At 45.2% G+C, this 26,164-nt stretch overlaps 2 protein-coding genes across 2 annotated transcripts; both read right to left on the bottom strand.

Moving 5' to 3' along the window:
• Positions 1-2,207: 2,207 nt before the first annotated feature.
• LOC115137574 (extracellular calcium-sensing receptor-like) lies at positions 2,208-5,807 on the bottom strand. Its single transcript, XM_029673893.2, has 6 exons — positions 5,581-5,807; positions 4,985-5,285; positions 4,099-4,887; positions 3,707-3,934; positions 3,351-3,474; positions 2,208-3,211 (listed from the first exon to the last, which is right to left on the bottom strand). Exons 1-6 carry the CDS (start codon positions 5,796-5,798, stop codon positions 2,295-2,297), a joined length of 2,577 nt encoding a protein of 858 aa, XP_029529753.2. The 5' UTR covers positions 5,799-5,807; the 3' UTR covers positions 2,208-2,294.
• A 15,309-nt stretch (positions 5,808-21,116) lies between these two features.
• On the bottom strand, positions 21,117-24,819 carry LOC135573906 (extracellular calcium-sensing receptor-like). Its single transcript, XM_065024115.1, has 6 exons — positions 24,602-24,819; positions 24,007-24,307; positions 23,121-23,909; positions 22,527-22,754; positions 22,173-22,296; positions 21,117-22,033 (listed from the first exon to the last, which is right to left on the bottom strand). Exons 1-6 carry the CDS (start codon positions 24,817-24,819, stop codon positions 21,117-21,119), a joined length of 2,577 nt encoding a protein of 858 aa, XP_064880187.1.
• Positions 24,820-26,164: the final 1,345 nt, after the last annotated feature.

Raw genomic sequence — 26,164 nt, 5'->3', positions numbered from 1 at the left:
GAATTCAGCACATGTGACTAATACAATTTGATTTGATTTGATTTACTATTACCATTGTTTCTACTACTATTACTACTACATACAGATACATTTGGCCAGCTGAAGCGAGTCACACAATTCATAGAAAATTACCACTCTAGCGTTTTCATTTATTTGTGTCTTTCTCTAGCGTTGTGATAATTAAAATAAGACTGGAGATCTAGAGATATTAGACAGCTGAATTGTTTATGACAACCACTGTAATATTACATGAAGGGTAGCCAATACATTACACGATACATGGAAAATACACATATATTCTTGATAACACATTTCACTGAGGCCTTGCTATGTGTTGATGGTGGTATGAATGCCACATGCCCATTGGTGTATTGACACACATTGGGTTGTGGCCCACAGGCCTATGAGGAGAGGTTTAAGAAGTCAATGTTGTTTTTGATGAGATAGTAGACCATGCTTGTCCAGAGCAGGCCTGTGAGACAGAGGCTCAGTAAGGGGCTTGTGTGTGGGCTCCTGATCTGGACCTGGACTGGACAGCAGCAGTCACTGAGGGGGTCACTGAGGGGGTCACTGAGGGGGCCTGTGGAAGCACAGCAGGCTGTCAGTGGCCGCTGGGGTAGAGCAGTGAGAAACATAGTCAAAATAATACATTTTCTTTCTGCTTCATTATTGTCTTGACTTTCATAATGTGCGACCACACCCATGTAGATATGGCTGCTTGGCATAATGTGCTGTTGGATGTGTGTTCAGGACTTTTTGTACTTATTGAACATCTATGTACCCATGAAAGATCTTGTCCACCAGCCGGCTCTTTCTCTTTCGAACCATCTCTCACAATGTCTAATGAAGAGACAGGAATGGAGCCCATGGCAGGAGCAGATTTACATTGGCTGATATCTCAGTCCATCACCATCCAACATAACCCTTAGAACCTTCCCTCTACAAACGAATTAGGCTAAACAAGGACGTGAGTTCGGGAAATCAGGAAGAATGCACGTAGTTCTCACATATAAACTTCATATTTTGCTCCTTTGCACATTCATCATCTGCACATCTATCACTTCAGTGTTTAAATTCTATATTGTAATTATGTATCTACTATGGCCTATTTATTGCCTTACCTCCCTTATCCTACCTCATTTGCACACACTGTATTGTATTATTGACTCCATGTTTGTTTGTTCCATGTGTAACTCTGTGTTGTTGTTTGTGTCGCACTGCTTTGCTTTATTTTGGCCAGGTCGCATTTGTAAATGAGCACTTCATCTCAACTAGCCTACCTGGTTAAATAAAGGTGAAATAAATCAAATAAGAAATATGCCCAAACTCAGAATCAGTTGGGGCTTCCTAAAAGTCATATGATCATTGTGAGGTTTTCTCCAGTTTTCATAGTCAAACTGTAGCAGGCTCTCTCTATCCTTGATTTGAACCCTTCCCCTTTCAAGTAACACTTCATTGCACAGTGTTTCCAGGCTCTATTTTTTGGTATCAATTGAGCCTGTGGATGAGGTTAACCCATGATTGACTTAGATATGATGTGTCTGTGGATGAGTTTAACCCATGACTGACTTAGATATGATGTGTCTGTGGATGAGTTTAACCCATGACTGACTTAGATATGATGTGTCTGTGGATGAGGTTAACCCATGATTGACTTAGATATGATGTGTCTGTGGATGAGGTTAACCCACGACTGACTTAGATATGATGTGTCTGTGTTTATTATAGAAAGACTTAGAATAAGCCAATGGTCATTATTCATCCTAAATGGCTTTGGTTGACGCCTTTCCCAAAATATGTTTCTTTACTATCGTTTATCATTAGTGTCACACCCTGACCATAGTTTGCTTTGTATGTTTCTATGTTTTGTTCGGTCAGGGTGTGATCTGAGTGGGCATTCTATGTTACATGTCTAGTTGGTCTATTTCTATGTTTGGCTGTGGAATCAGAGGCAGGTGTTAGTCATTGTCTCTGATTGGGAACCATATTTAGGTAGCCTGTTTGGTGTTGGGTTTTGTGGGTGATTGTTCCTGTCTCTGTGTTTGTTGCACCAGATAGGGCTGTTTCGGTTTTCCACGTTTGTTGTTTTGTATTATGTTTAGTTGTCTTATTCAAAAACATGAATAGTAACCACGCTGCATTTTGGTCCTCCTCTCCTTCAAGTCAAGAAAACCATTACAATTAGATGTCTTCCCCATAATGTTTCTTTAATATCGTACATCATTGAATATCTTCCCCATTATATCTTTCTTTAATATCGTATATCATTGGATGTTTTCCCCATAATTTGCTCTTCAATATCGTATATCATTGGATGTCTTCCCCATCATATGTTTCTTGGTGTTTTGCTCTGGCCTCAGCAATATAATGAAACATTTAGGAGCAAAAATGCAGAAAAGTAAACCAAAACTGGAGGCCAGAATAGCAAAGATCTCCACAGCTACAGTGAACTTCCCAGGAGAGCTGACATAAGCTGGGATAAAGGTGATCCAGACTGCACAGAATATGAGCATGCTGAAGGTGATGAATTTGGCCTCATTGAAGTTATCAGGCAGCTTTCGAGCCAGAAAAGCCAGCACAAAGCACAAGAGAGCCAGGAGTCCTATATACCCCAACACAGCCCAGAAACCAATAGCTGAACCCACATCACACTCTAGAATGACCTTTTCCTTATAAGTCTTCATGTTCTTGTAGGGGAAAGGAGGGGAGACTGTTAACCAAAGTACACAGATCAGGACCTGTATGAGAGTGAAAGCCAGAACACTGAGTCTCTGCTGTGGAGGACCAAACCATTTCATGATATTACTGGCTGGAAGTGTAGCCCGGAAGGCCATCAACACCACTATTGTTTTCCCCAGAACACAAGACATGCAGAGGACGAAGGTGATCCCAAACGCTGTGTGACGCAGCATACAGGACCACTCAGAGGGCCGGCCAATGAAAGTAAGAGAACACAGAAAACACAGAGTCAAGGAGAAGAGCAGCAGGAAGCTCAGCTCAGAGTTGTTGGCCCTGACGATGGGAGTATCCTTGTGAATTGAAAACACAACAGCTACCAGAGTAGTAACACCGGACCCCAGTAAGGAGAAAAACACCAGAACTATGCCCATAATTTCTTCATAGGAGAGGAATTCAACTGGTTTCAACACACAGAGGTCCCTTTTTTCATTTGACCAATACTCCAAGTCACATCGATAGCAGCCGTTAGAATCTGTAAAAGGATTAGAACGTCATTCATTCCATGAATCAGTGTGTCACTGTGTCATGTGTTTTTTGATATCTATTAATCCTGTTGGGCAGTGACAGAGCTTGAAAGTAATGAAGGTAGCCCTAAATGCATTATATATTACCTGTGATATTACTGATCTCTCCCTCCGCACATGGTACACAGTCATAACAGCATACAGGTTTTCCTTTCTGTACAGCCTTACGAGTGCCTGTGGGACAGCTCTCACTGCACACTGATGCAGGTGCCTGTAGAGAAATACAACATGCCTGAATATTGGTGTATTTTATGTAAATAAACGTGCAGAAATGGTTTAATGTCACTACTTATGGAAGATATATTACCAATGCAAAAGAAGAGAATTGAGATAGACTATGTGGATTATATATACATTATAGAATGCATGTTTTACATTTGCAGTGGTTTGAGGTTTGCATGTGCTATGCTTTTGCAACATATTCTAAATGTATTTAGTCCTACCTCTGCCTGCCCCCCTACCCAGACCAGTTTTCCCTTGTTGAAGGTAATGCGCTGTTCAGGGGGCATCGAGGAATCATACAGCCCCACAACATGGAACTGCAGGGTCCCATCCTCCTCCTGCTGCCAGTTCACTAGGTCGTAGCACGCCACCACATCTCCGTTATCATCAAACCAGATCTCCTCTCCTGTCTTTACTCTAAACCTCACCTCCTTCAGGTACTGTAGCACCTGCTCAACAACATGGGGAGAGGGAGAGAGAGAGAGAGGAAGAGAGAGAGAGAGAGAGAGAGAGAGAGAGAGAGAGAGAGAAAAACACGCAGGGAGAGACACAGAGAGTGGAATGATTCATAAGATATGTTATTTATGTTTTGTCGTATCTGGAGCTTGCTCACCTGCTGTGGTGTGTAGACTGGTCTTTTGCCACTGTCTGTGTCATTCTTTAAGTCTGTCATTAGGTTGTGCAGAGCGTGTGCAATCGCATATACAGCTGTGTATACTTTATTGGGTATTCTCAGCTCTGACATGTCAGTGTATTGGTTCTTCAGCTTTGCTAAGCTCTCTGTTCCTGTGCACAGCGTGCTGCTGCCCCCCTCGAAGGAGCACTGGAACACAGTCTCCCAAAACTCCCTGAGCAGGGTGTTGTCTGGCGCCTGGGAGGGGTGCACCTTGTGTAGGAACCCCTCCAGACCATCCAGCCTGGCATTCCTGATGGCAAAGCCAACCGCTCCCCTCAGGAAGCCGTAGGCCTTGTTATCCGCCAGCAGTCTGGCTGTGATCCAGGACTCGCTGCCCACCCACTGAAGCCCTGGGTCTCCCTCCAGGGCCATCTCATTCATCAGGGGAACGATGTCCCCCAAGCCCATGAACAGTACCACCACCCTGGCTGTGGCCCTCCGGATGACCTTGACGACTTCCAGGAGCTTCTCTCTGGGGTCTGTGCGGTGGATGGACTCTTGGTACTCTACACAGACCCCTTCATGCCACGATGCCTCCAAGAATGTGGCCATGCCGTTGTTTCCATAGTCATTGTTGCTGTTCACCACTCCCACCCAGTTCCATCCAAAGTGTTTGACCAGCTTTGCCAGGGCTCTGCTCTGGTAGAAGTCACTGGGGATGGTTCTGAAGAAGGAGGGGAACTTTTTTTTGTTACTCAGACAAGCACAGGTGGCAAAGTGGCTGATCTGTGTGGAAGAAACGGGAAGATTTGAATTGATCTTTCATACATAGCTGACATTGATGAAACTACTTCTAAAGAGCCACAACCAGAAGGTGTCTCACCACAGGGATGTTGAATGGTCCGACCAGGGATGATATTCCGATGGTGGATGTGGAGCTTGACTCCCCTACAATACCCAACACGGCTGGAGATCTGGAACAGGAGGAAGGGTCTCCCAGGCTGTCCTCGGGCCCAGGGCTGTTCATCAGGGCCAGGGCTGAGTGGATGGCCAGGGGGGCATAGCTACAGGAGTCATAGACCTGGTAACCCAGAGACAGCCCTGGGAGCAGATCACTGCTGTTGTTGATCTCCTCCAGGGCAAAGATCAGGGTCTGTGCAAACTGGAATTCCCGTTGGTTGATACTAGACAGTGGTAACAAACCAAAAATAAGTTAGTTGAAGCCAGGAATCGCAAATGCCATAAATCAGATATGCCTGCAAAGCTAATATACTCGTTCGAGATTAGTTGAGTATTGTGTTTAGTATCACAGAAACAATTTGTATACTTGTTTTGTCCAAAAAATAAATGCACATATCATTTACAATAGTGTTATTAAGCACTGTGCCTAATTTCAGTGAGATACAAAAAAAATCTATCTTGATGAGAAATATTCCCTAACAGCTAAAAGTTCCCACAGACAGTTTTTTCAACACATACCTGATACAGGGTGTTTTCTCTGGTCTGGAGGTGAACGAATGGACCTTGAAGAGGGCATTCCTATGTAGAGGGAACACTGCCCCAATGTTGATGTCCCCCTCGGCAGACAGGAGAGGCAGAGCGGGTTGGCCCAGCAGAGAGCAGATTGGGGCTGGAGCAGCTATACCCCTCATCACCACCACCAGCAGCTGGAGAACCACTCCTGTACTCAGTGCCATGCCAGCCTTCAGCAGGGCAGCTGTTTCTGTGAGGGCAGACAGAAGGGTTCCTCTTTTATAGAGGTGAAAGTGCCTCGTAAGACGCTGGAACTGCCAATACACTCCCTCTCAACGAGTGGGATGTGGTTCTAGTGTTCATTGTGTCCCCGGGGTACAGGATGAGAGAGGGAGGTGGGATAGTGACAGAGGCTGAGTTACGCTGCTAATTTGAGCAAGCAGTGGATAGATAAGTGCAGCCTCTGTCAGTATACCAACTCCCTCTCTCATCATAGACAAGGTTTTTGTCTAGCTCGTGGTTTGTCCCGGGTATGTAACCTGAAGGTCGCAAAGAAGGCCCTGATTGGTGAATCACTGATCCAGCTCTTTGTCTTTTGGTAATCCTAGGGACAAGCCCACACAGTGCTTTTAACATAGTGTTTTCAAACATATTTGACACACTTCAACAGACTGTACCATTCAAATGTTTGGACACAACTACATATTCAAGGCTTTTTGTTTATTTTTAATATTTTCTACATTTTCAAATAATATTGAAGACATCAAAACTGTGAAATTCCACATACGGAATAATGTAGTAACCAAAAAAGTGTTAAACAATATATTTTATATTTGAGGTTCTTCAAAGTAGCCAACCTTTGCCAGTTGTTTATTTGGCTCCTGAGTGGCGCAGCGGTCTAAGGCCCTGCATTACAGAGCAGGAGGTGTCACTACACTCCCTGGTTTGATTCCAGGCTATATCACATCCGGCTGTGATTGGGAGTCCCATTGGGCAATGAGTCCCATTGGGAGTCCCATTGGGCAATGCAAGAAGCTTGGATATGCATATAGATAGATAGCACTCTAAAGTTTCCAAAACTGATAAAATAATGTCTGTGAGTATAACAGACCTAATATGGCAAGCGAAAACCTGAGGACAATCCATCCAGAATTTTATTTTTGGAGCTCACCACTGAATACAATGGCTGGGAATGGGAATATAAAAGGAAGACCTCTCAGATTGCAGTTCCTAGGGCTTCCAATAGATGTCAACAGTCTTTAGAAAGAGTTTCAGTTGAAAAATTAGCTGGAATTTGAAGTATTAGTAATTGGCTCCCATTTTGGCTGTAGTGTTTGTTGCTGTCACGTTCTGACCATAGTTCTTGTGTGTTTTCCTTGTTTTAGTGTTGGTCAGGACGTGAGCTGCGTGGGCATTCTATGTTGTGTGTCTGGTTTGTCTATTTCTATGTCTGGCCTGATATGGTTCTCAATCAGAGGCAGGTGTTAGTCATTGTCTCTGATTGGGAACCATATTTAGGTAGCCTGTTTTGTGTTGGGATTTGTGGGTGGTTGTTTCCTGTCTTTGTGTTTTATGCACCAGTTAGGACTGTTTCGGTTTTCACGTTTATTGTTTTGTATCCTGTTCATGTTTGAGTTACCTTATTAAATTAACATGAACTCTAACCACCTGCGTTTTGGTCCGCCTCTCCTTCCCAGGAAGAAAGCCGTTACAGAACCACCCGCCACAACAGGACCAAGCAGCGTGGTAACAGGCAGGGGCAGCAGGAGAAGCAGCCAGCATCAGAAGACTCATGGACATGGGAGGACGAGTTGGACGGAAAAGGACCCTGGGCAGAGCCACGGGAATATCGCCGCCCCAAAGCAGAGCTGGAGGCAGCGAAAGCAGAGAGGTGGCATTACGAGGAGCAGGAGAGGCAGCGATGTCAGGATTTCGGGACATGGGAGCAGAATCTGGAGTATACAACTTGGGAAGAGATAGACCGGTGGGCGGTCTACCCTGGGAGAGTGCCGGAGCCCGCCTGGGATTCGATGGAGCAGTGCGAGGAAGGTTACAGGAGAATGAGGTTGGCGAAGCGAGCACGGCGGCTCGGTAGGAAGCCAGAGAGTCAGCCCCAAAAATGTCTTGGGGGAGGGACACAGGGAATATGGCGAAGCCAGGTAGGAGACCTGCGCCAACTTCCTGTGCTTACCGGAGAGCGAGAGAGACCGGGCAGGCACCGTGTTATGCTGTGGAGCGCACGGTGTCTCCAGTGCGGGTGCATAGCCCGGTGCGGTACATACCAGCTCCTCTTATCGGCCAGGCTAGAGTGGGCATCGAGCCAGGTAAGGTTGGGCAGGCTCGGTGCTCAAGAGCTCCAGTGCACCTGCACGGTCCGGTCTATCCAGTGCCACCTACACACCAGCCCTCCGGTGACAGCCCCCCGCACCAGGCTTCCTGTGCGTGTCCAGAGCCCAGTACTCCCTGTTTCTCCTCCCCGCACTCGCCCTGAGGTGCGTGTCCTCGGCCCAGTACTACCAGTGCCGGCACCACGAATCAGGCCTATAGTGCGTCCCGCCTGTCCGGCGCTGCCAGAGTTTCCGCCCCTCAGTCCAGAGGCGCCAGAGCCCCTCTGTCCAGCACTGCCAGAGCCTTCCTCCTCTCCAGCGCAGCCGGAGTCTCCCGCCTGTCCGGTGCTGCCAGAGCTTCCGCCCCTCAGTCCAGAGGCGCCAGAGCCCCTCAGTCCAGAGGCGCCAGAGCTCCTCTGCTCAGCGCTGCCAGAGCCTTCGTCCTCTCCAACGTTGCCGGAGCTGCCCGTCTGCCCAGCGCTACCTGGGCTGCCCGTCTGTCCAGAGCTGCTAGAGTCTCCCGTTTGTCCAGAGCTGCTAGAGTCTCCCGTCTGTCCAGAGCCACTAGAGTCACCTGTCTGTCCAGAGCCGCTAGAGTCTCTCGTCTGTCCAGAGCCGCTAGAGTCTCCCGTCTGTCCAGAGCCGCTAGAGTCTCCCGTCTGTCCAGAGCCGCTAGAGTCTCCCGTCTGTCCAGAGCCGCTAGAGCCGCCAGTCAGCATGGAGCCGCCAGAGCCGCCAGTCAGCATGGAGCCTCCAGAGCCGCCAGTCAGACAGAATCTGCCAGAGCCACCAGTCAGCCAGGATCTGCCAGAGCCGCCAGTCAGCCAGGATCTGCCAGAGCCGCCAGTCCGCCTGAGCTACCTCTCGGCCCTGAGCTACCTCTCGGTCCTGAGCTACCCCTCGGTCCTGAGCTACCCCTCGGTCCTGAGCTACCCCTCGGTCCTGAGCTACCCTTCGGTCCTGAGCTGCCCCTCGGTTCTGAGCTACCCCTCGGTCCTGAGCTACCTCAATCCCGAGCTGCTCCTCAGTCTGGAGCTGCCCCTCAGTCCAGTGGAGCCCTTTTTTAGGGTTCCTAGGCCAAGGTCAGCGGCGAGGGTCGCCTCTCAAAGGACGCTAAGGAGGTGGACTAAGACAATTATGGAGTGGGGTCCACGTCCAGCGCCAGAGCCGCCACCGCAGACAGATGCCCAACCAGACCCTCCCCTATAGGCTTAGGTTGTGCGGTCGGAGTCCGCACCTTGGGGAGGGGGTACTGTCACGTTCTGACCATAGTTCTTGTGTGTTTTCCTTGTTTTAGTGTTGGTCAGGACGTGAGCTGGGTGGGCATTCTATGTTGTGTGTCTGGTTTGTCTATTTCTATGTTTGGCCTGATATGGTTCTCAATCAAAGGCAGGTGTTAATCATTGTCTCTGATTGGGAACCATATTTAGGTAGTCTGTTTTGTGTTGGGATTTGTGGGTGGTTGTTTCCTGTCTTTGTGTTTTATGCACCAGTTAGGACTGTTTCGGTTTTCACGTTTATTGTTTTGTATCCTGTTCATGTTTGAGTTACCTTATTAAATTAACATGAACTCTAACCACGCTGCGTTTTGGTCCGCCTCTCCTTCCCAGGAAGAAAGCCGTTACAGTTGCGTGTTCCGGTGAGGGCTTGCACTTCGTTTTTTATCTCCGGTAATGGTCTCCCGTATTCTCTGTCTTAAATTGTATTGTTTATTTAAATATTAGGGTACCTGATGATTGATTAGGAACATTGTTTGATATGTTTGGAAGAAGTTTATTGGTAATTTACAGGTTTCATTTGTATTTTTTGTCAATTTTATTTCACCTTTATTTAACTAGGTAGGCTAGTTGAGAACAAGTTCTCATTTGCAACTGTGACCTGGCCAAGATAAAGCATAGCAGTGTGAACAGACAACACAGAGTTACACATGGAGTAAACAATTAACAAGTCAATAACACAGTCGAAAAAAAGGGAGTCTATATACATTGTGTGCAAAAGGCATGAGGAGGTAGGCGAATAATTACAATTTTGCAGATTAACACTGGAGTGATAAATGATCAGATGGTCATGTACAGGTAGAGATATTGGTGTGCAAAAGAGCAGAAAAGTAAATAAATAGAAACAGTATGGGGATGAGGTAGGTAAAAATGGGTGGGCTATTTACCGATAGACTATGTACAGCTGCAGCGATCGGTTAGCTGCTCAGATACCAGATGTTTGAAGTTGGTGAGGGAGATAAAAGTCTCCAACTTCAGCGATTTTTGCAATTCGTTCCAGTCACAGGCAGCAGAGAACTGGAACGAAAGGCGGCCAAATGAGGTGTTGGCTTTAGGGATGATCAGTGAGATACACCTGCTGGAGCGCGTGCTACGGGTGGGTGTTGCCATCGTGACCAGTGAACTGAGATAAGGAGGAGCTTTACCTAGCATGGACTTGTAGATGACCTGGAGCCAGTGGGTCTGGCGACGAATATGTAGCGAGGGCCAGCCGACTAGAGCATACAGGTCGCAGTGGTGGGTGGTATAAGGTGCTTTAGTGACAAAACAGATGGCACTGTGATAAACTGCATCCAGTTTGCTGAGTAGAGTGTTGGAAGCAATTTTGTAGATGACATCGCCGAAGTCGAGGATCGGTAGGATAGTCAGTTTTACTAGGGTAAGTTTGGCGGCGTGAGTGAAGGAGGCTTTGTTGCGGAATAGAAAGCCGACTCTAGATTTGATTTTCGATTGGAGATGTTTGATATGAGTCTGGAAGGAGAGTTTACAGTCTAGCCAGACACCTAGGTACTTATAGATGTCCACATATTCAAGGTCGGGACCATCCAGGGTGGTGATGCTAGTCAGGCGTGCGGGTGCAGGCAGCGAACGGTTGAAAAGCATGCATTTGGTTTTACTAGCGTTTAAGAGCAGTTGGAGGCCACGGAAGGAGTGTTGTATGGCATTGAAGCTCGTTTGGAGGTTAGATAGCACAGTGTCCAAGGACGGGCCGGAAGTATATAGAATGGTGTCGTCTGCGTAGAGGTGGATCAGGGAATCGCCCGCAGCAAGAGCAACATCATTGATATATACAGAGAAAAGAGTCGGCCCGAGAATTGAACCCTGTGGCACCCCCATAGAAACTGCCAGAGGACCGGACAGCATGTCCTCCGATTTGACACACTGAACTCTGTCTGCAAAGTAGTTGGTGAACAAGGCAAGGCAGTCATCAGAAAAACCGAGGCTACTGAGTCTGCCGATAAGAATATGGTGATTGACAGAGTTGAAAGCTTTGGCAAGGTCGATGAAGACGGCTGCACAGTACTGTCTTTTATCGATGGCGGTTATGATATCGTTTAGTACCTTGAGCGTGGCTGAGGTGCACCCGTGACCGGCTCGGAAACCAGATTGCACAGCGGAGAAGGTACGGTGGGATTCGAGATGGTCAGTGACCTGTTTGTTGACTTGGCTTTCGAACACCTTAGATAGGCAGGGCAGGAAGAGGGGGATGACTGCGGCAGCTTTCCAATCCTTGGGGATCTCAGACGATATGAAAGAGAGGTTAAACAGGCTGGAAATAGGGGTTGCGACAATGGCGGCGGATAGTTTCAGAAATAGAGGGTCCAGATTGTCAAGCCCAGCTGATTTGTACGGGTCCAGGTTTTGCAGCTCTTTCAGAACATCTGCTATCTGGATTTGGGTAAAGGAGAACCTGGAGAGGCTTGGGCGAGTAGCTGCGGGGTGGGGGGGGGGGGGCGGAGCTGTTGGCCGAGGTTGGAGTAGCCAGGCGGAAGGCATGGCCAGCCGTTGAGAAATGCTTGTTGAAGTTTTCGATAATCATGGATTTATTGGTGGTGACCGTGTTACCTAGCCTCAGTGCAGTGGGCAGCTGGGAGGAGGTGCTCTTGTTCTCCATGGACTTCACAGTGTCCCAGAACTTTTTGGAGTTGGAGCTACAGGATGCAAATTTCTGCCTGAAGAAGCTGGCCTTAGCTTTCCTGACTGACTGCGTGTATTGGTTCCTGACTTCCCTGAACAGTTGCACATCGCGGGGACTATTCGATGCTATTGCAGTCCGCCACAGGATGTTTTTGTGCTGGTCGAGGGCAGTCAGGTCTGGAGTGAACCAAGGGCTATATCTGTTCTTAGTTCTGCATTTTTTGAACGGAGCATGCTTATCTAAAATGGTGAGGAAGTTACTTTTAAAGAATGACCAGGCATCCTCAACTGACGGGATGAGGTCAATGTCCTTCCAGGATACCCGGGCCAGGTCGATTAGAAAGGCCTGCTCACAGAAGTGTTTTAGGGAGCGTTTGACAGTGATGAGGGGTGGTCGTTTGACTGCGGCTCCGTAGCGGATACAGGCAATGAGGCAGTGATCGCTGAGATCCTGGTTGAAGACAGCGGAGGTGTATTTGGAGGGCCAGTTGGTCAGGATGACGTCTATGAGGGTGCCCTTGTTTACAGATTTAGGGTTGTACCTGGTGGGTTCCTTGATGATTTGTGTGAGATTGAGGGCATCTAGCTTAGATTGTAGGACTGCCGGGGTGTTAAGCATATCCCAGTTTAGGTCACCTAACAGAACAAACTCTGAAGCTAGATGGGGGGCGATCAATTCACAAATGGTGTCCAGGGCACAGCTGGGAGCTGAGGGGGTCGGCAGCAGGCAGCAACAGTGAGAGACTTATTTCTGGAGAGAGTAATTTTCAAAATTAGTAGTTCGAACTGTTTGGGTATGGACCTGGAAAGTATGACATTACTTTGCAGGCTATCTCTGCAGTAGACTGCAACTCCTCCCCCTTTGGCAGTTCTATCTTGACAGAAAATGTTATAGTTGGGTATGGAAATCTCAGAATTTTTGGTGGCCTTCCTGAGCCAGGATTCAGACACGGCAAGGACATCAGGGTTAGCAGAGTGTGCTAAAGCAGTGAGTAAAACAAACTTAGGGAGGAGGCTTCTGATGTTGACATGCATGAAACCAAGGCATGCATTTTGAATGATGGAAATCGGAGGATTACTGAGTCAAGCGCACCAATGAAACTTTTTTGAGATGTATAAAGAAGGACTTTATCGAACAAAAGGACCATTTGTTATGTACCTGGGTGTCACGCGCTGGCCATAGAGAGGCTTTTTATTCTCTATTTTGGTTAGGCCAGGGTGTGACTAGGGTGGGCATTCTATGTCCTTTTTTCTATGTTTTGTATTTCTATGTCTTGGCCTGGTATGGTTCTCAATCTGGCACAGCTGTCTATCGTTGTCTCTAATTGAGAACAATACTTAGGTACCCTTTTCCCCCACCTCTTTTGTGGGAAGTTAACTTTGACTTTTTTCAGGGCACATACCCCAAAGCTTCACGGTTTGGTTTTGTTCTTTGTTTTGTCGGCGTCATTTTTAATAAAAAGCAAATGTACGCTTACCATGCTGCACCTTGGTCCAGTCCTTCAGCCAGCTGTGACACTGGGACCCTTGTGATTGCAACCAGATGAAGATCGTCAAAGATAAGTGATTTATTTTATCTCTATTTCTGACTTGCATGACGCCTCTGCCTGGTTGGAAAATGTATGTAATGGTTTTGTGTGCGGGGCGCAGTTCTCAGATAATCGCATGGTGTGCTTTCGCCATAAATGCTTTTTGAAATCTGATGAAATGAGGCTGGATTAACAAGAAGATAAGCTTTTAAATGATGTATGACACTTCAGTTTTCATGAATGTTTAATATTCCGGTTTCTGTCATTTGAATTTCGTGCTCTGCAATTTCACCGAGGTGGAACGCTAGCTTCCCAATGATCCCTAAGGAATTAACTGACTTGCATAGAGTTAATTAGGGCTAGCTGTCCCGCTAGATGAACACAAGCCGACAACTTCCGGTGAAATTGGAGGGCTCGCAATTCAAATAAATATTTGTAATATTAAATATTAATGAACACACAAGTGTCTTATATCATTTAAAAGCGTAACTTCTTGTTAATCTAACTGCGTTGTCAGATTTCAATGAGGCTTTACGGCGAAAGTATCCATGCGATTGTCTGAAGACAGTGCCCCACATCAACATATTTTTCAACCAGCACAGGCTTCACAAAATCACAAATAGCAATTAAATAAATCACGTACATTTGAAGATCGTCCTCTATTTGCAATCCCAAGGGTCCCAGCTACAACATGAAAGGTTGTTTTGTTCGATAAAATGCTTCTTTATATCCCAAAAGGTCAGTTTAGTTGGCGCCACTGATTTCAGTAATCCACACGTTCAACATGCAGACAAAGGAGTCCCAAAAGCTAAAGCTAAACTTCGTCCAAACAAGTCAAAAGACATTTCTATTCAATCCTCAGGTACTTAAAACGTAAATAAAATATTTCCTACGGAAAGTAGTATGTTCAACAGGAAAGGAAAATCCTAAAGCACACTCCCTCTCCCTCACTAGCCGAATTTACTTCAGGTAGTATCCTAAGAAAAACTCAAAATACTTGTTTGTTTTTCAGAAAAGGAGCCTGAAACCTTGAATAAAGACTGTTGACATCTAGTGGAAGCCATAGGAATTGCAATCTGGGAGACGGATACACATAGAAACTATAAGTTTCCATAATAAGAGCCTGGGAGCTCAAAAAAAAAAAATTCTGTTCTGATTTTCTTCAGATTTTTGCATGCCATATCAATTTTTCAATATTTTCGGAAACTTCAAGGTGTTTTCTATCCAATGCTACCAATTATATGCATATCCTGGCTTCTGGGCCTGAGTAACAGGCAGTTTACTTTGGGCACGTCAATCAGGCGGAAATTCAGGAAACAAATGTGTTTTAAATGGCCTTGACAGCTTTTTCCCACTCTTGTCATTCTCTCATCCAGCTTCATGAGGATTGCTTTTCCAACAGTCTTGAAGGAGTTCCCACATACGTTGAGCACGTGTTGGCTGCTTATCTTTCACTCTGCATTCGAACTTATCCCAAACCATCTCAATTGGGTTGTGGGGTGATTGTGGAGGTCAGGTAATCTAATGCAGCACTCCATCACTCTCCTTGGTCAAATAGCCCTTACACAGACTGTTTTGGGTTATTGTCCTGTTGAAAAACAAATGATAGACCCACTAAGTGCCAACCAGATGGGATGGAGTATCACTGGGATGGGGTATCAATGCTTCACGGAGGGAACCACACATGTGGAGATCATTCATTCACCTACTCTGCATCTCACAAAGACACAATGGTTGGAACCAAAAATCTTAAATTTGGACTCATCAGACCAAATGACAGATTTCCACTGGTCTACTGTCCATTGCTCGTGCTTCTTGGCCTAAGCAAGTCTATTCATCTTGTTTGTGTCCTTTAGTTCTAGCAGCAATTCGACCATGAAGGCCTGATCCACACGGTCTACTCTGAACAGTTGATGTTGAGATGTGTCTGTTACGTGAGTGAACTCCATGAAGCATTAATTTGGCTGCAATTTCTGAGGCTGGTAATTCTAATGAACTTATCCTTGGACTTGGTCTTTAACCAAATAGGGTTATCTTCTGTATTCCACCCCTACCTTGTCACAATTTAACTGATTGTCTCAAATGCATAAAGAAGGAAATCAATTCCACAAATGCAATTTTAACAAGGAAAACATGTTAATTCAAATGCATTCCAGGTGACTACTTCATGAAGCTGGTGGAGAGAATACCAACAGTGTTCAAAGCTGTCATCAAGACAAAGGGTGGCTATTTTGAAGAATCACAAATATAAAATATATTTTGATTTGTTTAACACTTTTTGGGGTTACTACATGATTCTAAATGTGTTACTTCATAGTTTTGATGCTCATTATGGCCAAACAGTTCTATTTCTGTTTCATCAGACCAGAGGACATTTCTCCAAAAAGTACAATCTTTGTCCCCATGCGGTTGTGGAACAGTGGCTGAGTGGCCTTTCAGGTTATGTCGATAGAGGACTCGTTTTACTGTGAGTATAGATACTTTTATACCTGTTTACTCCAGCCTCTTCACAAGGTCCTTTGCTGTTGGTCCTGTGCACTTTTAAATCAAATGTAAACACCAAATCTTTCCATTTCAACTGCAACTTACTTTAGAATAAATAGTGAATCATGCAAAGTTGGCCAATATTTGACGGTATCTGTAAATGATACTGTGTCCCTGGAAGGGAAGCTGCTACTGTTATTGTTGTGTTAGAGGATGAGCTGGGGGCCTTGAGGTGTTTTCTCCCCTGGGGCTGAACTCTGTGGTATTAGCAGCAGCTCCTCTGTACCTGTAGAGAGTCATCCTACTGTCTGTCTCTGTGTGTGTGTGTTTGTCTGTGTGTGTGTGTGTTTGTTGGTGTGTGTTTGTTAAAGGTCCTGCATGTCTGCAGCAGGTAGTCTGTCTGTCTGCATGTCTGCCTGTTTGTCTTCCTGCCCTGTGATTTTGTTTACACTTTAACATCTTGAGATAGCCTGACCACCTTCGACAACGTCCTCATGTTCATGTTTGAAAATCCATTATTTGACCAAAGGTAATAATCAATTCTCTTGTTGAATGTGATGTATTTAAATGCACACAACACTAAAAACACACAAGTGACATTTGTTTATTAAGGTGGAAACATGCAGCAGCTGTTGTCCTCACAGATCATTACAGAAACATTTGAGAAATACTGTCTCAGATAGTAGGCATTTTCTAAAATATGTTAAAAACATTATAATGTTATATGATATAATGTCATCATGTTATGTTGTGTTATAACGTACATCATTGGATGTCTTCCCCATTATATGTTTCTTGGTGTTTTGCTCTGGCCAAACTATAATGAAACATTTAGGAGCAAATACGTAGAACAGTAAACCAACACTGGAGGCCAGAATGGCAAAGATCTCCACAGCTATAGTGAACTTCCCAGGAGAGCTGAGACAAGCTGGGATAAAGGTGATCCAGACTGCACAGAATATGAGAATGCTGAAGGTGATGAATTTGGCCTCATTGAAGTTATCAGGCAGCTTTCGAGCCAGAAAAGCAGCATAAAGCACAAGACAGCCAGGAGTCCTATATCTACTGGCACCTGCAATGAAGCGTGGGTTGTTTACATTAGGGACCAATGTGACACAATCAACTACACTGTATACTGTTATAAATGACAGCCTACAACACCTAGCATGCATTTACACAATTCTGTGTCCATTCTAAGGAGCTGTTGTTGATAGTATGTTGCCTGTCTGCAAGTAACGAGGCATCATAGAGACCCACAGTAACTCACGCCACACCGCCATCCTCCTTCGGCTACTACCACTACTACCACTAGGCCTACTTCCACTAGGTCTACTACCACTTCTACCATTAGGCCAACTACCACTAGGCCTACTAACACAACAACTACTACCACTAGGTCAACTAGCACTAGGTCTACTACCACTACTACCACTAGGCCTACTACCACTAGGCCTACTACTACTAGTCCTACTACTACTAGGTCAACTAGCACTAGGTCTACTACCACTACCACCACTAGGCCTACTACCACTACAACTACCACTACTACTACAACAACTAGGCAAACTACCACTACCACTACTACTGCTACCACTAGGCCTACTACCACTACTACCACTACCACTTGGCCAACTACCACTACTACCACTAGGTCTACTACCACTAGGCCAACTACCTCTACTATTACTACTACTACTAGGTCTACTACCACAACTACTACTACCTCTACTACTTCAACTAGGTATACTACCACAACTACTAATTCCACTTGCCCTACTACCACAACTACTACTACCACTACTACTACAACTACTACTACCACAAGGTCTACTACCACTACTAATACCACATGGCCTACTACCAAAACTACAACTTACACTACTACTACCACTAGGTAAACTACCACTAGGCTTACTACAACTACCACCACTAGGCCTACTACCACAACTTCTACTACCACCACTAGGCCTACTACCATAACTACTACTAGGGCTACTACCACTAGGGCTACTACCACTACGGCTACTACCACAACTTCTACTAGGCCTACTACCACAACTACCACTAGGGATACTATCACTAGGGCAAATACCACTAGGGCTACTTCCACTAGGGCTACTACCACAACTACTACTACCACCACAACTACTAATACCACTAGGGCTACTACCACTAGGGCTACTACCACAACTACTACTACCACTAGGTCTACTACCACAACGACTATCACAACTACTACTAATACCACTAGGCCTAATACTACAACTACTACCAGCACTACCACTACTACTCCAAATACTACTACTACAAAAAATACCACTATGGATACTACCACTACTACTACTACTACCACTAGGCCTACTACAACTAGGGCTACTACCACTAGGGCTACTACCACTACTACTACTACCACTAGGCCTACTACCACTACTACTACCACTACCACTAGCCCTACTACCTGTACTACCACTATGACTACTACCACTACTACTACTACTACTACTAGGCCTACTACTACTACTAGGCCTACACCTACTACCACTCCAATACTACCACTATTACTACTACTATTACTACCACTAGGGCTACTACCACTAGGGCTACTACCACTAAGGCCTACTACCACTACTACCACTAGGGCTACTACCACTACTACTACTACCACTACTACTACTACTACTACTAGGCCCACTACCACTACTACCACTACTACTACTAGGCCCACTACCACTACTACTACTACTAGGCCTATTACCACTACTACCACTAGTGCTACTACCACTACTACTACTAACACTACTACTACTACTACCACTAGGCCTATGACCACTTCTACCACTAGGGCTACTACTACCACTACTACTAGGCCCACTACCACTACTACTACCACTACTACCACTAGGGCTACTACCACTACTACTACTACCACTAGGCCTACTAACACTACTACTACCACTACTACTACTACCACTAGGCCTAATACCACTACTACCACTAGGGCTACCACCACTACTATTACTACTACCACTACTACCACTACTACTACCACTAGGCCTACTACCACTACTACCATTAGGGCTACCACCACTACTACTACTACTACTACCACTAGGCCTACTACCACTACTAATTACACTACCACTAGGGCTACTAACACTACTACAACTAATACCACTAAGGTTACTACCACTACTACTAATATTAGACCTACTACTGCTAGTACTGCTACCACTACTACTACCACTACTACTACCACTAGGCCTACAGCTACTACATCTCCTCCTCCTCCTTCTCCTCCTCCCGTTCCCAGGTGTTCCAAAATTGACTGTCTCCATAAGAGAACCATATTTTACACCACTGCTACTCTCTGTTGTCATCATGTATGCATAGTTACTTTAATAACTCTACCCGCACGTTGACTCTGTACTGGTACCCCCCTGTATATAGTCTCACTATTGTTATTGTACTGCTGCTCTTTAATTACTTGTACATTTGATTTCTTATTCTTATCCATATTTCTTAGAACTGCATTGTTGGTTTGGGGCTTGAAAGTATGCATTTCACCGTAAAGTCCAGACCAGTTGAATTCAGCTCATGTGACTAATACAATTTGATTTGATTTGATGTACTATTACCATTGTTTCTACTACTACTACTACTACATACAGATACATTTGGCCAGCTGAAGCGAGTCACACAATTCATAGAAAATTACCATTCTAGCGTTCTCATTTATTTGTGTCTTTCTCTAGCGTTGTGATAATTAAAATAAGACTGGAGATCTAGAGATATTAGACAGCTGAATTGTTTATTACAACCACTGTAATATTACATGAAGGGTAGCCAATACATTACACGATACATGGAAAATACACATATATTCTTTATAACACATTTCACTGAGGCCTTGCTATGTGTTGATGGTGGTATGAATGCCACATGCCCATTGGTGTATTGACACACATTGGGTTGTGGCCCACAGGCCTATGAGGAGAGGTTTAAGAAGTCAATGTTGTTTTTGATGAGATAATAGACCATGCTTGTCCAGAGCAGGCCTTTGAGACAGAGGCACAGTAAGGGGCTTGTGTGTGGGCTCCTGATCTGGACCTGGACTGGACAGCAGCAGTCACTGAGGGGGTCACTGAGGGGGTCACTGAGGGGGTCACTGAGGGGGCCTGTGGAAGCACAGCAGGCTGTCAGTGGCTTTTGGGGTAGAGCAGTGAGAAACATAGGCTATGTCAAAATTCTTGTCTTGACTTTCATAATGTGCGACCACACCCATGTAGATATGGCTGCTTGGCATAATGTGCTGTTGGATGTGTGTTCGAACTTATTTAACATCCATGTACATGTGACAGATCTCGTCTACCAGCCGGCTCTTTCTCATTCGAACCATCTCTCACAATGTCTCATGAAGAGTCCGGAATGGAGCCCATGGCAGGAGCGGATTACATTGGCTGATATCTCAGTCCATCACCGTCCAACAAAACCCTTAGAACCTGCCCTCTGCAAACGAATTAGGCTAAACAAGGAAGTGAGTTCACGTCTATCTCTCACATGCAAATGTCTTATTTTGCTCCTTTGTACCCCAGTATCTCTACTTGCAAACTCATCTTCTGCACATCTTATCACGCCAGTGTTTAAATTCTATATTGTAATTATGTATCTACTATGGCCTATTTATTGCCTTACCTCCCTTATCCTACCTCATTTGCACACACTGTATTGTATTATTGACTCCATGTTTGTTTGTTCCATGTGTAACTCTGTGTTGTTGTTTGTGTCGCACTGCTTTGCTTTATTTTGGCCAGGTCGCATTTGTAAATGAGCACTTCATCTCAACTAGCCTACCTGGTTAAATAAAGGTGAAATAAATCAAATGATAAATATGCCCAAACTCAGAATCAGTTGGGGCTTCCTAAAAGTCATATGATCATTGTGAGGTTTTCTCCAATTTTCATAGTCAAACTGTAGCAGGCTCTCTCTATCCTTGATTTGAACCCTTCCCCTTTCAAGTAACACTTCATTGCACAGTGTTTCCAGGCTCTATTTTTGGTATCAATTGAGCCTGTGGATGAGGTTAACCCATGACTGACTTAGATATGATGTGTCTGTGGATGAATTTAACCCATGATTGACTTAGATATGATGTGTCTGTGGATGAGTTTAACCCATGACTGACTTAGATATGATGTGTCTGTGTTTATTATAGAACGACTTAGAATAAGCCAATGGTCAGTATTCATCCTAAAGGGCTTTGGTTGACGCCTTTCCCAAAATATGTTTCTTTAATATCGTATGTCATTGGATGTCTTCCCTATCATATGTTTCTTGGTGTTTTGCTCTGGCCTCAGCAATATAATGAAACATTTAGGAGCAAAAATGCAGAAAAGTAAACCAAAACTGGAGGCCAGAATAGCAAAGATCTCCACAGCTACAGTGAACTTCCCAGGAGAGCTGACATAAGCTGGGATAAAGGTGATCCAGACTGCACAGAATATGAGCATGCTGAAGGTGATGAATTTGGCCTCATTGAAATTATCAGGAAGCTTTCGAGCCAGAAAAGCCAGCACAAAGCACAAGAGAGCTAGGAGTCCTATATACCCCAACACAGCCCAGAAACCAATAGCTGAACCCACATCACACTCTAGAATGATCTTTTCCTTATAGAACTTCATGTTCTTGTAGGGGAAAGGAGGGGACACTGTTAACCAAAGTACACAGATCAGGACCTGAATGAGAGTGAAAGCCAGAACACTGAGTCTCTGCTGTGGAGGACCAAACCATTTCATGATATTACTGGCTGGAAGTGTAGCCCTGAAGGCCATCAACACCACTATTGTTTTCCCCAGAACACAAGAGATGCAGAGGACGAAGGTGATCCCAAACGCTGTGTGGCGCAGTGAACAGGACCACTCAGAGGGCCGGCCAATGAAAGTAAGAGAACACAGAAAACACAGAGTCAAGGAGAAGAGCAGCAGGAAGCTCAGCTCAGAGTTGTTGGCCCTGACGATGGGAGTGTCCTTATGAATTGAAAACACAACAGCTACCAGAGTAGTAACACCGGACCCCAGTAAGGAGAAAAACACCAGAACTATGCCCATCATTTCTTCATAGGAGAGGAATTCAACTGGTTTCAACACACAGAGGTCCCTTTTTTCATTTGACCAATACTCCAAGTCACATCGATAGCAGCCGTTAGAATCTGTAAAAGGATTAGAACGTCATTCATTCCATGAATCAGTGTGTCACTGTGTCATGTGTTTTTTGATATCTATGAGTCCTGTTGGGCAGTGACAGAGCTTGAAAGTATTGAAGGTAGCCCTAAATGCATTATATATTACCTGTGATATTACTGATTTCTCCCTCCGCACATGGTACACAATCATAACAGCATACTGGCTTTCCTTTCTGTACAGCCTTACGAGTGCCTGTGGGACAGCTCTCACTGCACACTGCTGCAGGTGCCTGTAGAGAAATACAACATGTCTGAATATTGGTGTATTTTATATAAATAAACTTGCAGAAATGTTTTAATGTCACTACTTATGGAAGTTATATTACCAATGCATAACAAGACAATTGAGATAGACTATGTGCAATATATACATTATAGAATGCATGTTTTACATTTGCAGTGGTTTGAGGTATGCATGTGTTATGCTTTTGCAACATAGTCAACATGTATTTAGTCCTACCTCTGCCTGCCCCCCTGCCCAGACCAGTTTTCCCTTGTTGAAGGTAATGCGCTGTTCAGGGGGCATCGAGGAATCATACAGCCCCACAGCATGGAACTGCAGGGTCCCATCCTCCTCTTGCTGCCAGTTCACTAGGTCGTAGCACGCCACCACATCTCCGTTATCATCAAACCAGATCTCCTCTCCTGTCTTTACTCTAAACCTCACCTCCTTCAGGTACTGTAGCACCTGCTCAACAACATGGGGAGAGGGAGAGAGAGAGAGGAAGAGAGAGAGAGAGAGAGAGAGAGAGAGAGAGAGGGGGAGAGGGAGAGAGACAGACAGAGACACAGAGAGACAGAGAGACAGAGAGAGAGAGAAGGAGACAGAGCGACAGAGACAGAGAGAGAGAGAGAGAGAGAGAGAGAGAGAGAGAGAGAGACACACAGAAAGAGATAGAGAGAGACAGACAAAGACAATGAGACAGTGAGAGAGAGAATTAGACAGAGACAGAGAGACAGAGCGACACAGAGAGAGACACAGAGAGAGACACAGAGAGTGGGATGATTCATATGATATGTTATTTATGTTTTGTCGTATCTGGAGCTTGCTCACCTGCTGTGGTGTGTAGACTGGACTTTTGCCGCTGTCTGTGTCATTCTTTAAGTCTGTCATTAGGTTGTGCAGAGCGTGTGCGATCGCATATACAGCTGTGTATACTTTATTGGGTATTCTCAGCTCTGACATGTCAGTGTATTGGTTCTTCAGCTTTGCTAAGCTCTCTGTTCCTGTGCACAGCGTGCTGCTGCCCCCCTCGAAGGAGCACTGGAATACAGTCTCCCAGAACTCCCTGAGCAGGGTGTTGTCTGGCGCCTGGAAGGGGTGCACCTTTTGTAGGAACCCCTCCAGACCATCCAGCCTGGCATTCCTGATGGCAAAGCCAACCGCCCCCCTCAGGAAGCCGTAGGCCTTGTTCTCCGTCAGCAGTCTGGCAGTGATCCAGGCCTCGCTGCCCACCCACTGCAGACCTGGGTCTCCCTCCAGGGCCATCTCATTCATCAGGGGGATGAGTTCCCCCAAGGTCAAGAACAGTACCACCACCCTGGCTGTGGCCCTCCGGATGACCTTGACGACTTCCCGGAGCTTCTCTCTGGGGTCTGTGCGGTGGAACGACTCTTGGTACTCTACACAGACCCCTTCATGCCACGATGCCTCCAAGAATGTGGCCATGCCGTTGTTTCCATAGTCATTGTTGCTGTTCACCACTCCCACCCAGTTCCATCCAAAGTGTTTGACCAGCTTTGCCAGGGCTCTGCTCTGGTAGAAGTCACTGGGGATGGTTCTGAAGAAGGAGGGGAACTTTTTTTTGTTACTCAGACAAGCACAGGTGGCAAAGTGGCTGATCTGTGTGGAAGAAACGGGAAGATTTGATTTGATCTTTCATACATAGCTGACATTGATGAAACTACCTCTAAAGAGCCACAACCAGAAGGTGTCTCACCACAGGGATGCTGAATGGTCCGACCAGGGATGATATTCCGATGGTGGATGTGGAGCTTGACTCCCCTACAATACCCAACACGGCTGGAGATCTGGAACAGGAGGAGGAGTCTCCCAGGCTGTCCTCAGACCCAGGGCTGTTCATCAGGGCCAGGGCTGAGTGGATGGCCAGGGGGGCATAGCTACAGGAGTCATAGACCTGGTAACCCAGAGACAGCCCTGGGAGCAGATCACTGCTGTTGTTGATCTCCTCCAGGGCAAAGATCAGGGTCTGTGCAAACTGGAACTCACGTGGGTCGAAACTGGACAGCGGAAACAAACCCAAAAATATGTTAATTGAAGCCAGGAATCTCATATGCCACAATCACATATACCAGCAAAACTGATATATTCATTCGAGATGAGTTGAGTATTGTGTATCACAGAAACAATTTGTATACTTGTTTTGTCCAAAAAATAAATGCACAGATCATTTACAATAGTGTTATTAAACACTGTGCCTAATTTCAGTGAGAGACACAAAAAAAAGCTATCCTGATGAGAAATATTCCCTAACAGCTAAAAGTTCCCACAGATAGTTGTTTTTCAACACATACCTGATACAGGGTGTTTTCTCTGGTCTGGAGGTGAACGAATGGACCTTGAAGAGGGCATTCCTATGTAGAGGGAACACTGCCCCAATGTTGATGTCCCCCTCGGCAGACAGGAGAGGCAGAGCGGGTTGGCCCAGCAGAGAGCAGATTGGGGCTGGAGCAGCTATACCCCTCATCACCACCACCAGCAGCCGGAGAACCACTCCTGTACTCAGTGCCATGCCAGCCTTCAGCAGGGCAGCTGTTTATGACAGGGCAGACAGAAGGGTTCCTCTTTTATAGATGTGAAAGTGCCCCATAAGACGCTGGAACTGCCCATACACTCCCTCTCAACGAGTGGGATGTGGTTCTAGTGTTTATTGTGTCCCCGGGGTACAGGATGAGAGAGGAGGTGGGATAGTGACAGAGGCTGGGTTACGCTGCTATTATTATGAGCAAGCAGTGGATAGATAATTGCAGGCTTCTGACTTTGTGGATTTTCCATCGTTTTTTTTTTGTATGACAATTTAAACTCATAGAACAATTCAATTTAATTTCAATCAACAACAAAAAAAATAATATCTGTCATTCCTTGGCATGTTTTTTGTATGACATTTTAAACTCATACATAAAACAATAGAACAAGTATGGGTTTGAAATAAATAATAATTGTTCTATTATTTTACTTGTGTGTTGAAGTTGTTAAACAAAAATAAAACATCTGGAATAGAATGACACATGTACATTTTTATGTCCACAATGTCAGAAGTTTGCACTTATCTGTCCACTGCTTTGCTCATATTAACAACGTAGCCCAGACTCTGTCAGTATGTCAGTATCCCAACTCCCTCTCTCATCATAGACAAGGTTTTTGTCTCGCTCATGGTTTGTCCCGGGTACGTAACCTGATGGTCGCAAAGAAGGCCCTGATTGGTGAATCACTGATCCAGCTCTTTGTCTTTTGGTAATCCTAGGGACAAGCCCACACAGTGCTTTTAACATAGTGTTTTCAAACATATTTGACACACTTCAACAGACTGTACCATTCAAAAGTTTGGACACAACTACATATTTAAGGCTTTTTGTTTATTTTTAATATTTTCTACGTTTTTGAATAATATTGAATACATCAAAACTATGAAATTACACATATGGAATCAAAATCAATATATTTTATTTGAGATCCTTCAAAGTAGTCAACCTTTGCCAGTTGTTTCCACTTCTGGCAGTTGTTTATTTGGCTCCCGAGTGTCGCAGCAGTCTAATGAACTGCATTACAGTGCAATAGGTGTCACTACAGTCCCTGGTTCAATTCCAGGCTATATCACATCTGGCTCTGATTGGGAGTCCCATTTGGCAGCGCACAATTGGCTCTGTGTTGTCTGAGTTAGGCCGTCTTTGTAAATAAGATTTCATTATTAAATGACTTGCCTAGAGTTAATTAGGGCTAGCTGTTCCACTTGCGGGACACAAGCCGTCATGTAGTAACCAAAAAAGTGTTAAACAATATATTTTATATTTGAGGTTCTTCAAAGTAGCCAACCTTTGCCAGTTGTTTCTTTGGCTCCTGAGTGGCGCAGCGGTCCA

This window comes from Oncorhynchus nerka, linkage group LG11 (genome assembly GCF_034236695.1).
Source record: "Oncorhynchus nerka isolate Pitt River linkage group LG11, Oner_Uvic_2.0, whole genome shotgun sequence".
NCBI lineage: Eukaryota > Metazoa > Chordata > Actinopteri > Salmoniformes > Salmonidae > Oncorhynchus > Oncorhynchus nerka.
The sequence above is the reverse complement of the archived record's forward strand: the minus strand, read 5'-3'. Positions and strand labels throughout refer to the sequence as shown.

Excerpts from the sequence above, each read along its gene's own strand:
- LOC115137574 (XM_029673893.2), bottom strand. The coding sequence starts at position 5,798 with ATGGCACTGAGTACAGGAGTGGTTCTCCAGCTGCTGGTGGTGGTGATG. Across the intron at positions 4,888-4,984 it reads GACCATTCAACATCCCTGTG|ATCAGCCACTTTGCCACCTG; the intron begins GTGAGACACCTT and ends TCTTCCACACAG. Across the intron at positions 3,212-3,350 it reads AGAGATCAGTAATATCACAG|ATTCTAACGGCTGCTATCGA; the intron begins GTAATATATAAT and ends ATCCTTTTACAG.
- LOC135573906 (XM_065024115.1), bottom strand. The coding sequence starts at position 24,819 with ATGGCACTGAGTACAGGAGTGGTTCTCCGGCTGCTGGTGGTGGTGATG. Across the intron at positions 22,297-22,526 it reads GGGCAGGGGGGCAGGCAGAG|GCACCTGCAGCAGTGTGCAG; the intron begins GTAGGACTAAAT and ends ATTTCTCTACAG. Across the intron at positions 22,034-22,172 it reads AGAAATCAGTAATATCACAG|ATTCTAACGGCTGCTATCGA; the intron begins GTAATATATAAT and ends ATCCTTTTACAG.